Source organism: Hemicordylus capensis, chromosome 5 (assembly GCF_027244095.1).
Source record: "Hemicordylus capensis ecotype Gifberg chromosome 5, rHemCap1.1.pri, whole genome shotgun sequence".
NCBI lineage: Eukaryota > Metazoa > Chordata > Lepidosauria > Squamata > Cordylidae > Hemicordylus > Hemicordylus capensis.
In genome coordinates, this window is record NC_069661.1 from 228,623,543 (window position 1) to 228,636,774 (window position 13,232).

The following is a 13,232-nucleotide window of genomic DNA, read 5'->3' on the forward strand; positions in this document are numbered from 1 at the left end:
AAATTAGTCCAGAGTCTGGAGCTTTAGAGGAGCCTGGATGACTCACTTTACTTTTCTCATTGTTATCAATTACTTTTTACATCATCTATCATAATACAATTTTTGCATGACTTTAACCTTTGGACTGCACAAATGTTCTTTTAGAACTGCACTTTTTTTGTGCTTGGTCCTGGTTGCACACTTTAAAAAATCCTGATAGGGTCAGTACAAACTGTGGCTTGGCAGCATCCATTGTGCTGGTGCACACAAAGAAACAATGGAAGAGAAATGTCCTGGAGAAGTTGCAATCCTTCAAGTGTTCCTCCTTGCCAGAAGGGGATGCTGTTGTGCCGGTTCACAGCCCTGGCCTTCTGCCAGTCTCCCTTTGTTCTCTGCTTGCTTGTAGCAGGCATGAGACAACAGGTGAAGGAAGGACTTCTGGAAGTATGTAGGGTGGGACTAGCAAGCAGCAAGCCCCTTCCCATTATCTTGATCTCTGGCTCGGTGGTCTCTGGGTAGCAGCGGATCTCAGGGGTGCAGATCCGCCATCCCCCTAGCATTTGAGGAGTTCCGTCTTCATTTTACTGAACTCCCTCCCGCACCAAATCTAATAACCCTTATCTCCCCTGCAAAAGGGTCTTTGTGCCACCCCCACCCAAAATTCAATGAGGAGTTACTTCTGAAGCTTTTCCTCTGTCTGCACCCCTGTGAATGATGAGAAGCCATTTAGCAAGTCTGGAACATTCCCAGCTGGTTCTGAGAGCATCTTCATAGTGAATGCTGATGGTATCTAGGAATCAGAAACACTTTTTTTCAGCCTTCTTGCAGAGTTGGGCCTCTGCCCTCCGGGCTCTTGAGGCTCTGATACAAGGCCCTAGGAAATCTGCAACATTTTGTTGTAAGGGTTGATTTGCCAACCATCTAGAAATGGCCTGGGGTCTCCAGAAATCAGCACCAGTCCCAAACGACTCTTGAGGGGCTATTGAAAGCAGCCCCGAAGATTTCAGTGGCTTGCTGTTATGAAAGCTATTGAGTAAAAATTTGCAAGAAGAGTTTTGGTCTGTGCCTGCAACCCTATTTCCTGAAGTTGGTCAGCAAGCACATTCAGTTCAGTGTGACTCTGTCAAACGCTGTCAACCAGTAAAAATAATTGTTTAGTTGATTAATAATCTGCACTTAACTGATGCACAGGTGATTAATATGTTATATTTAAATATGTTTGGATTCTGCCAAATCCTCCATATTAGGCCACGTATGAGATATTGAAGGCATGTTCCCAGGCTAGGGCCTTCTCTGTGGCCGCTTCCAGCCCATAGAGACCAGAAGAATCACCTTGGCGTTTTTCACACAGGGCTTTTAAAGCCCTTAGACTTGCATCTCCTCCGGAATGGAGGGTGTGCATTCATATATTGGGCAGATTTACCCCAAAGTCCCTACGAGCTATCGGGGAGCACTTCACACATGATTTGGGTTTTTCACTTCATGTTAGAGTGTAGCCTGATTTATATCAGGGTAAAAAAATCCACTTTTTGCATTAGGTTTTTGGACAACTTCAAGTTCGCTGTGAAGCCCCGCAGTAAACTTGCGGTGAAGCCTGCTGTGTGAAGAACGCTCTTCTGGGGTTCTCAAACTTGGGCCTTCAGCCATTGTGGCTGTGGATGATGGGAGTTGTAGTCCAACAGCATTTGAAGAACAAGGTTTAAACTGGTTTTTTTGTTACCCACCTTGAGGACTGTTAACAAAACTGTTATGGTGGAAAGGCGATATTTACATTTTTAGACAAATAAAATTAATAAGTGTGAAAACTTAACAATCTAATAAACAAAAGCAGCTGCTCGTTGTTAAGAGGAAGGGCTATCTTTAGGGTTGCCAGTTCTCCAGCACTGGCCTGGATTGGAATCTCCAGAAACCAGCATCAATCTCCAAGTGGCCATTGAAAGCAATGTGGGAGATTTTAATATTGTGGTTAATATTGGAAGAAAGTCTCCAGGAATAACTTCAGTCAGCTGGTAATCCTAGCTATCTTTAATATTCTCTTTCCCAGGGGTCCTTCCTTATTGTAGCAACATCTCTCCCATTTGTGACTTCAAGGTGCTCATCATTCATTTTTATCCTTGTCTAGCATTCTTTACATTTTTTAATACTGTATTTCTGTTATGTTTATATTTTTGGTGCTGTTTTAATGTTGATGTAAGTCACTTTGTAAGCCAATGAAAGGCGGGATACAAATTTTAAAATTCAAAATAAACAAACATACCAGAACAAAAACAGAGAAATCCTTATGCCCTTAAGTTTCCAGCTGATTAAAATGTGCCCTTAGCCATTAATCAGCTAAAGCTACGGAGTGACAATACTGCACATGTTTACTCTAAATAAAGACCCACTGGGTGCAGTTTGTGTTATTTCCTAGGAAGTGTGTTTAGGATTGAAGCCTTAGTTGCTTAATAACCAGTTCAACTATTTCAGTGGTTCGACTAGGATTATATGGACATTCTGAGTTCTCACAAATAGCTCTGCAGGACTCAGCACTCCTGCTTAAATCTTTAACCAGGATTGCTGTGGTTGTGTGAATGCAGCCATTATGTCTGAATAAGGCTATAGTGAGAGGTTGTGCTTTTAAATCAACAAAGAGAGCTGGTATAAAGCAAAATGTATATAGTAAACAGTGGGACTAAATAAAGTCCCACTGTTTACTATATACATTTTTATAGCCATTAATTAACTAAAATTATGGAGTGACAATACTGTGCATGTTTACTCTAAATAGAGTAAACATGCACAGTATTGTCACTCCATAATTTTAGTTAATTAATGGCTAAGGGCACATTTCAATCAGCTGGAATGTTAAGGGCATATGTATTTCTCGAATCTGCTTTGGTTCTGGTATGTTTATTTGAGTTTTAAAAATTGTATCCCTCCTTTCATTTTGCAAACCCAAAGTAGCTTACATCAACATTATAACAGCATCAACACAAATACAGTATAAAAATGTTTTAAAATGCTAGACCAGGATAAATAATAAGGATCCTAGTTAAATGTGAGTTAACCACAGAGCAGTTTGATCAGGAAATTCTGTATTCTCACAACCAGCTCTGCAGGGTCAATGATCCTGGTTAACTCTTCATATTCACCATGATTGTGTGAATGCAGCCTATGTTGTACACTGTACACTGCACATGAATTCACTTTAAATGTGAACCTGGATATAGGCCCTTCAAATGCATGGTACAGGTAGGAAGTTAATCTCTCAAATATGTCTTTGGACCACACTACCAGATCTCCTAGAAATAGTTTACTTATCTGACTTCCAATTCTAAATTCCTTGTACACTTAGAACCATGTCATATGTGTCTGAGAGCCAATGTGATGTCATGGCTAGAGTAGAAGACTATGAGCAGGGGCTCTCAGGTTGAAATTCCCATTCAGCCATAAACGTATTGGGTGACCTTGAGCCAGTCACACACTCTCAGCCTCACCTACCTTGCAGGATTGTTGTGAGCATAAAAGGAGAAAAAGACCACGTACATGGCTCTAAACCTCTTGGAGAAAGGGCAAAAACGTAACACGATGCAATATTCTACATTAAGGGGACCACTAAGCAAACTCCACTTTCCCTCCAATGGGGGAGTGCTAAAGGGGCTAGGTAGCCCAAAGTCAAGTTTTCAAAAGCTGGGGCTTTCTGTGGTGTTGGCTAGGAATCAGATGTATACCAGTGGCTTGCTTCCCAATCCATGTATTTCTGCAAAATAAACACACTTCAGAACTGACGGTATGTGCCTTTTCACTACGTTGTGATGTGATGGGAAAGTGTATTGTGTGTAGTGGGCCTAAGACAGGGCTGGGCAAACTTGGCCCTCCAGATGTTGTTGAACTAGAATGCTCATCAGCCCCAGCTACCAGTTATTGTGGCTGGGGATGGTGGGAGTTGTAGTCCAACAACATCTGGAGGGCCAAGTTTGCCCAGCCCTGCCTTAAGACAAAGCTGTCGTTTTTCTGTATTCTCTCAATGTCCCCACAGAAGAAAGTGCAAGATGGCATCCGTGTTCCGGAGTGAAGAGATGTGCCTGTCACAACTTTTTCTCCAGGTGGAGTCAGCCTACTGTTGTGTGGCTGAACTTGGAGAGCTGGGCCTGGTTCAATTCAGAGATGTAAGTAGGCATTGAAAGGATGGGGGAGTGGTTGAAAGTCGAGTTGTAAAAGAATATCCTCCAATACATTTAATTGAATGGGTAGAATAATTCTATAAAATATTCTCTCCTATGCTAAACAATATAGGAGAATATTCTTCAGCAAGTCTAGTAGGAGGTCATCTTCCTCAAGTTCTAAGAGTCTTCTCCTAGACAGATAAATATGGAATTCTCCAACGTAGACCAATATGGCTGCCTTTTTTTTTTTGGTCATCTTAGGAAAGAACAATGGATTTCTGTGTAAAATGCATTTCTACATAACTATTAGTACAAATTTCATTCCATTGGGAGAAAATAGGTCTGTTCTCGTGACCATTGATAGGGCAGAAGAAGCCTCCTAGCTTAGTTTGGGAGATGTGCACTCTCCCATTTGCCAATCGTCTGTGAGTTAAAAACAAGATTGGAGGTGCCATCTGTGATGTGCTAAGAAGCAACTGGCTTGGAGGGGTTTTCCTTCTACCTTGTTAGAGACCTGGGTATAGCTGCTGGGTGGGAGGGAACCCTCCAAGCCAGTTGCTGCTTAGCACATGATCACAGACGGCACCTCTGGTCTTGTTTTTAACTCACAGATGATTGGCAAACAGCTCCCAAACTAGGGTAGGAGTTAATCATGTTCCTAATCGTGTGAACCAGCCTATTATGAATTGCCAAAAAACCTTTATGTATGAATGGTTCTATCTATCTACTTCATCATCAATATTATTAATATTATTATTTAAAATATTTATATCCTGCCCCTCCAATACAATACTGCTCGGGGCAGCTCACAACAGAAAAGCAACAAAAGTAATATAAAATAATAAAATAATATACAATGAAACCAATAAAACACAATGTAGAATAACAACACTTAAAACCAATGCAATTAAAAATAAAAAAACATCAGGCTGCAGTAATGACCCTCAACCAGCCTGGGGAATGATCCTCAATCAAGTTATCTGAGGATAACTTTATATGTGTCTCAAATTGTGGTGATCATTTTTAGGAAGTACAGGATAAAGTCCTGAAGACTTTTAGTCTCTCATCAAATATATTTCACAGATAATCCAATCTTGGATAGTCCCTTTTCTTTTTATTCTTTAGCTGAATGCAAATGTCAACAGCTTCCAGAGGAAGTTTGTGAATGAAGTAAGAAGATGTGAATCCTTAGAGAGGATCCTTTGTAAGTAGATGTGTGATTTTTGCAATGCTGTTCTGAGTAAAACACAAGTACTGAATGCTTTTGTTTTGCTTTTATTTATTTGTTTGTTTAAACTTAAACATTGGGGACATTATAGTAAAAGTTGATATTTGCTAGCTCTTTTGTGAGGGTGTTGGTTTTAACGCTTAACTTTTCTCCCCAAACTCCCAGAGAGCAAAGCGGAGCAGGAGACAATGGCTGACATCCAGACTAAATCACTCACGAGTTAGTCCTGACTGGATGTCAGCCAGTATTCGGTATGCCTAGCAAGAGGTACTCCTATATACTATGTCGTGGTCCATGCTTAATTAAGGCAAGGGTTCTCAAATGTGTGTCTCCAGATGTTGTTGGACTACAACTCCCACCATTCCCAGCCACAGTGACCCAAGGCCGTTCTGCCTGGGGATGATGGGAATGGTAGACCAACAACATCTGGGGACCCATGTCTGAGAACCCCTGTGTTAAGGGGTAAACTATGGGGCCATCCACACAACCTCCTGGGTGGGTGGGCGGGAGGAGGTAAGGCATCCCAAAGCTTGCCTTCCCCCAGATGATCCTTCATTGATTGGTGGGAGTGTGCTCCTCCGCACTCCCACCCAATCAGCCCTGCTCCGTATCTCATGAAGCCGTGTGGATTGATCCGAGGCTGGGACCCGTTGTCCCAGCCTCTGTGAAGCCCACAATGCAGCGTGCAATATTGCGGGATTCCCCTAAGACAGGGTTTCTCAACGTGTGGGTCCCCAGATGTTATTGGACTTCAACTCCCATAATCCCCAGCCCCAGTGGTCTTTGGTTGGGAATTATGGGAGTTGAAGTCCAATTACATCTGGGGACCCACATGTTGAGAAACCCTGCCCTAAGAGATGGGTGCTCTAGGCGCCCGTCTTTGTGTGCAGCTAAGCTGGAAGCAGGCTGTGCTTGCACATGAGCAGGTAGCCGGGCTGGCCTGCCAGGATCAGGCCTGATCCTGGCGGTTCTTACACGCAGCCTAACCCAGGCTGGGCATCCCTAGCCCGGGTTAGGCTGTGCGTGAGAACAGCCTCAAAATGTGATAGTGTCAAATGTGGTGTGTGTGTGTGTGTGTGTGTGTGTGTGTGTGTGTGTGTGTGTTTTAAATTCTGTTGCCTCTTTTGGGTTTGCCTCTAGGTTTCCTGGAAAGTGAGATGGGAAATTGTGTCCCATTGCTGAAGTCTGACAAATATCCAGAGACTCCCCTGCCTCGAGAAATGATTGATTTGGAGGTGAGGAACTGAGGACTGCTACATGCCTATGTCAGTCATTTGCTGAGACAAGCAGGGCTGTGCCATTCATGCCCTGCTTGTGGCTTCCTTGAGGCTGGACTAGATGGCCTCGGTGTGACCTAGGAGGGCTCTTCTTATTGTCTCATGTCATACTGGGTTTGTGTGGGCGGCTGACATATTTTATGCATTGCGGGGGAGAAGGGGGGAACCTGTGCTCCACAGGCACAAATTGCAGGATGCTGTGCTGGTCCATTAGGGGGGAAATTATCTAAAGTAATTTGATTGATCAATTGTTCAATTTGTATACAGTTTTTCATTAAAATAATCCCAAAGCGGTTTTCAGTATAATTAAAACAATGCTGGTGTTTGTATTCCACCAAGGGTATTAGGGTGATCATGTTCTTGGCATGGCCTCAAAATTATTATGTGTCCATGGCTGTGTTCATATGAAATGGACCAATGAATGTGTGAATAACTCTGAACATGCATACATATCTGTACATGCAAACATTGTACCCAGATTGTACAGCACTGAACAAACTGTGTGAATAGGGCTCATGAATTTGTTTAATCCATTTTTAAAACTATCCAAGATAGTGGCTGTCACTACATCTTGTGGCGGTGAATTCCACAGATTACGTGCAATGTGAAGAAGTTCTTCCCTTTGCCTTTCCTGAACTTCTTGTTGATCAATTTCACTGGATGACCCTTCACTGGGAGAGAAGGAGAAAACTCTCTGAGGCGCTTCACACAATCGGTGTGAAGTGCCGGGGGGGGTTCTGCGGGGAGAGCAGGCTTAGCTTGCTCTCCAAGCAGACGATCAAATGGCAGCCCTGGGCAGCCGCATCGGCCACCCACATGACTGCTGGCTTCATCACGGAGCCAGCAGGGGCTGCGGGGATCGGGGGCCATGTGGCCCCTGGAAGTTCCAGGATGCCCCGCGCAAGTGCGTGGGGCCTCTTGGACAGACCCCTGAACCTGGGAACACTCACTCCATTAACCTTGTCTAAGGGTAGGGGTAATTAGGCGGGCTCGCCTGCGAGCCTGGTGGTTCCCACGATCCCTCGAAAGGGAGCTAAGCTCCATTAGCCCGCTTTCCAGTGATCGTGTTTAGCTTCTTTCTAGCTTCTTTATCTGTCCATCTTCTCCGCACCATGTATAATGATGGGAGAGAGGGGAAGAACTGGGGTTTTGAAATGAAATTATTTAAGTAGCATAGCACACTTGGGCCACTAAAAGAGCATTAGCTGTAATAGCTATTAGATATCATTCATAACAATTCGTTATTTTACTTCATGCAGATTGAAGGTTTGCTTTGTTTTCTCTTACTTATTTTAGTACCTACACATAATCAGAATCCGCGGTGAGATCTTAATATTTACGGCAAGACTGGGTAGCATGCTGAGACATATTTTGAAATGTTTACCATGTAATAACCCATCTTCATAGTAATCTGTTTTGGCAGCAGTGAGGTGCATGAAGGAATAATAGGCATGTCTTTGTTTTGTTCTGCTATAAATAGGTAGTTTTGGAAAAACTGGAAGGCGAGCTAAATGAGGCCAATCAGAACCTGCAGGCATTGAGACAGAACTTTCTAGAACTCACAGAACTGAAGCACCTCCTGAAGAAAACTCAGGACTTCTTCGAGGTGATAGCTGTTTTTCAACATGCTCTTGTCCTTTTGGAATGTACTTTAATTTAGGTGCTGCATCTTTGTTCTGTGTTTACTGCCCATCCAGGGTCAAACGGGGGCATCACTATCATGGAAGAAGGTGGGGTGAATGTCCTTGGGACCTGAGGGAGGGGGCCCCCCACTGTGTGGAGCATGCGTGATATTGTTTGCATAGGAGGAGTGGAAGGAAGGACATCTTGAGAATGTGGGGGTGGGGTGGGGTCAGGGGCCCATGCAAACCTTGTTACAGCTCTGGCATCCAGCTAGAAACAACGGTGGCAGATTTATGTGTGTTAACTTGAGCCTGTCACGATGGCATCTAAAGCAGTGAAGCGAGGGGTCTAATTTTTCAGACAAAGGGGCACACGGATAGCAGAAACTGAGCCCTTTCCCCATTGGAGGGAGAGTTTATTGAACAGTCCCTGATTGCAGCAGAATGCTCAGGTGAAGAGAATGCACAGCACATTATCAGGAGACATGTGTTTAAGATTCAAAGTGAAGAAGTTTAGTTGGGGGAATACATGTTTAGAAAGAGAGCCTGCATACCTGTAGCTAGCTAGCTACCATATCATGCTGGGGAGAAAGGTAAAGTCACTCTCAGGTAAGAGAATGAAACCTGAGAATATCAGCCTACCAAATTGGAGACTCAGAGCAGAGAGAGAGGAATAGAGAGGGTCCCTGAACTTGCTTATTCCTAATCCCCCTAGTGGTCAATAGGATTGCAGGTGCAGAGAGTTGATGCCTTCAACTGCAGTTGCATCCTGTACCCTGCAGTTTATCTCCCTCCCCAATTACTTTTCTCTCAACCAGGCTTTTCTCTCAACCAGGCTTGGCATATCCAAGTCTTTGTCAAGACCCCAGATTAAGTTAAAGTTGAATAAATAAGTTTTAAATAAATAGATAATTTCAATGGGACTGCTTTGAGTAATTTTTCTCATTTTGTCAGCCACAGCTTTCTATAGGGTCTGTCAACCACATTTCTATAGACGTGGATTCAAAAGCTTGGATCTGCCTTATCATGGCCCTCAGCGAGGCAGTGAACTTGACGCCCTAGATTAAGCCAGAGTAGAGTTTTATAGTAATGTTTCAGCTGTTACTTTCTTTGATTTAGATATGTTTGAACAGCAGGTGGAGGTTGCAGCCAGAAGTGCCTTTGCCCAGCTACATCTGATTCATCAATTACGCCCTTACCTTGATTGGCAGGCATTAATGACAGTGACCCATGCCCTTGTTATCTCCCGCGGCCTAGATTATTGTAACACCCTCTATCTAGGGTTACCTTTGAGGACGATTGGAAAGCTACAATGGGTCCAGAATGCAGCGGCTCATTTACTTATGGGTGCCAGAAAATATGACAGGGTAACACCTCTCCTGCAGTCATTGCACTGGTTACCTATTCACTACCGAGTTCAATTTAAGGTCCTGGTTTTGACCTTCAAAGCCTTGCGGGGGTTTGGCACCTGTTTACCTACAGACCCGCCTCTCCCATCCAGTTACATCCCGTCCGGTCAGATCTGCTCAAATGGCCCTTTTGTTGGTCCCCGCTTTCTGAGAGGTTCGGGGAGCTAGAACCCATGAAAGGGCCTTCTTGGTTGCCACCCCACTGCTCTGGAATTCCCTTCCCCTGCAGATTCGTTTAGCTCCTTCTTTGTCGATTTTTAAATCTTTATTGAAGACTTTTCTTTTTCGCCAGGCTTTTACCCTGTAGTTTATCTATCCCCACGCCCACCCCCGCTGTTAGTTACTTTAGTTTTATTTAGAATGTAATTTTATTTTGCATGCTTTTGTACACCGCCCAGAGTCTTTGGAGTGGGCGGTATATCAAATGTTTCAAATAAATAAATACATACATACATACATACATACATACATACAGTACATACGTTGATCCCCCAGTCAAACCCAAATGAGCAAATAAACACTTCAGAAATTATGTAAGTCCACATTCCACTCAAGCTCTTATAGTCTCATTCTCTTCTTTCAAGACTCCATAATTGGTACTTCAGGATAAAAGAGGAAACTGCTTTGCATTGCTTTGGACTTCTTAGGATTAAAGTAGATGAGAAATGGGTTACCAGATTGCGCGTGCTTGCTCTCTCTCTCTCTCTCTCTCCCCCCGCCCCCCGACCATGGAAGACCTGATCTTGACTGGAAACATGGCATGGAGGAGGATGTTTTTAATTCCCCCCACCATTTTGCTGGGGAAAAATGTTCCCACAAAGTTGCTATTTATTTATTGTTTATTGAATTTATATACCACCTAATATAGAAATATCTAGGTGGTGTACAGTGTTAAAACATAATATAAAATATAAAATATTTAAAATTTTAAAAAGAGAAAAATCATAATAGATAAGAACACATTAAAATTTAAAATTAGATTTCAGTTAAAAGCCTGGGAAGATAGGTACGTCTTCAGGGTCCTCCTAAAAACAGAGGAGATGCTCTTATTTCAGCAAGGAGTCCTGGGGCAGCCACAGAGAAGGCCCGGTCCTGAGTTGCCACCAAATGAGTTGGTGGCAACCGTAACTGGACCTCTTCAGATGATCTTAATAGGTGACAGGGTTCACGACAGAGAAGGCGCTCTCTTACGTACCCTGGACCTAAGCCGTTAAGGGCTTTATAGGTAATAACCAGCACTTTGTATCTCATTCAGAAAAATATCAGCAGCCAGTTCTTTTAGAATCGGTGTTATATGGCCCCTTCAGGTAAACCTAGAGACCAATCTGGTTGCCGCATTCCATACCAATTGTAGTTTCCAAACTATGTACAAAGGCAGCCCCATATAGAGTGCATTACAATAGTCAAGTCTAGAGGTTACCAGCATATGTACCACCGTTTTTAGGTCATTTATCTCCAGAAATGGACATATCTGGTGTATCAGCTGAAGCTGATAAAAAGCACTCCTGGCCACCGCCTCAGCATGAGAAACCAGGGAGAGTTTGGGATCCAGGAGCACTCCCAGACCACGAACCTGATTTTTTAATGGGGAGTGTAACCCCATCCAAAACAGGCAGATCTAACCCATCTCTTGGATCCCAACCACCTACAGACAGTACCTGCATCTTGTTTGGATTCAGCTTCAGCCTGTTATCCTTCATCCAGCCCAATATTACCTCTAGGCAGGCACTTAGGGGGCTCATGCCATTTCCTGATGAAGCTGGTATGGAGAAATCGATCTGGGTGTCATCAGCATATTGATAGCATCACAGACCAAACTTCCTGATGATCTCTCCCAGCGCATTGGAAACAGTATGGAGCCTTATGGAACCCCACACTTTAGCTCTCACATTTCAGAACAACAGTCTCCAAGTGACAGAGAGGTAGGAACAGAACCACTGTAAAACAAGCCCACCTCCTTCAATCAACCCAGCAGGATACTATGGCCATGGTATCGAAAGCTGCCAAGAGATCCAAAAGGATCAGCAGAATCACACTCCCTCCTTGAAGATGGAAGTGGAATCACTATGCAATTAGCTTATTTTTTAGCTTTCCCTGGTAAAGAGGCCCTTCAGCAATCACTTAAGTTTTCCCACTTGAAATAAATAAAAAAATAGGGCTGACAAGAATGTGGAATCCCCCCCCCACACACACACCAAACAAAAGCCCATGTGATGTCAGCAGGCTTCTTTCTAATCTAATCAATGAACAAACAGCCCAAACCTGAATTAACATGATTAAATCAGTTCTGGTCCCATCCAGGCCTCCTGACAATACATGACAATGCCATTGAAGCAGATTATTCGTGTATAACCCAGTAAAACTATACTTTACTACTGGTTTTTCACATGTTCAACGGTGCCTGAGATGTGACATCACATGCTGCCTTGTCCCCAGGGCTGGTGCCAGACTATTTTGTGCCCTAGGCAAGGCTATGTATTTGCACCCCGCCCCAATTTCAACTTCGATTTTCAAAAACAGATATTTTGTTGAAAAAATGAAAAGCACAACACTTGTAACTGCTAAATTTTAAATTGCAAGAATAAGCAATACACCAATTTTTGATTATCTTTCTCAAATACAAAACAAAATATTTTGGCACACAAATCATTTTGAACTAGAAGGACACTCTTAACATATTGACACTCGACACTCTGCGCCCCTCTGAGGTCTGCGCCCTAGGCAGCTGCCTAGTTGGCCTAATGGTAGCACCGGCCCTGCTTGTCCCACACCACTGGTTGGGGCCAAGCCCCTTTCACATCTGACCCTTGCAAGCTTTGAAAGTGCCTTGGGTACAGGGAGGAAGGATGGTTGCCTCCTCTCTTCTCCTAATGCATCTTGCAAGCTTTGTGAGATGCAAGGTTTGCAAGTCTCAAAGAGCTGCTTTGATGGCAATGGTGGAGGTGGGGGCAATTTGCTGCCCGGCTGGTGCCCCAATAATCTGCTGCTTGAGACAACGGCCTCAACTTGCCTTATGAAATGGCTACCCTTGGAGATGCCTAGCCAATCCCTCACAGAACCTGAATTCCCCGTGTTTCCTGAGAAGAGCAAAGAGACCCACTCAGCCAGCTCAAGTCTGTAGTGGAGAGAGGTCCTAAAACAACATTACTGAGGGCTGCCATAGCAATGATGAGGCACAGCAACATCTTCTATTTTCTTGATTTTCAAAACAGACCTTTAAGATAAATGTGTTTCCTGCTTTCAGACTGAAACTAATTTGCCTGATGATTTCTTCAATGAGGACACCTCTGGGCTGCTGGAGTTAAGAAGCACGCCTGCAGCTGTGGCAGCAAAACTGGGGTTGGTATTATAGCTGTTGATTTATTTTCACAAAGGAAGCTTCCCATGCACCCACCTACCTACCCCAGGAAAATTGTTCATAATTCACTGGAGCCTTTCCCAAATGCCTCATTGAAATGAACGCTAGTTTTTTTCTGGCTTGGCCCAGAACTGGTCAAGAGGGCCTTCCTTTGGTTACCTAGCAACCACAGAGAACGTTATTCTTTCTCTGCCTCTAAAAGTGTATCTGTACC

General features: G+C 43.7%; 1 protein-coding gene across 6 annotated transcripts in view; it reads left to right on the forward strand.

Moving 5' to 3' along the window:
* The first annotated feature begins 378 nt into the window (after positions 1–378).
* The window catches only part of ATP6V0A4 (ATPase H+ transporting V0 subunit a4), a 62,303-nt gene continuing 49,449 nt past the window's right edge, over positions 379–13,232 (forward strand). For 2 of the 6 annotated variants that reach the window (XM_053258134.1, XM_053258139.1), the window contains exons 1-6: positions 379–1,170; positions 3,998–4,127; positions 5,250–5,328; positions 6,493–6,587; positions 8,110–8,235; positions 12,905–12,999. In XM_053258134.1, the coding sequence (XP_053114109.1) occupies positions 1,163–1,170; positions 3,998–4,127; positions 5,250–5,328; positions 6,493–6,587; positions 8,110–8,235; positions 12,905–12,999 (533 nt within the window). In that variant the 5' untranslated portion in view covers positions 379–1,162. Of the gene's footprint in view, positions 1,171–3,011; positions 3,749–3,997; positions 4,128–5,249; positions 5,329–6,492; positions 6,588–8,109; positions 8,236–12,904; positions 13,000–13,232 lie in introns of those variants that run through there. The other 4 variants (XM_053258135.1, XM_053258137.1, XM_053258138.1 and 1 more) reach the window with 4 other exon arrangements.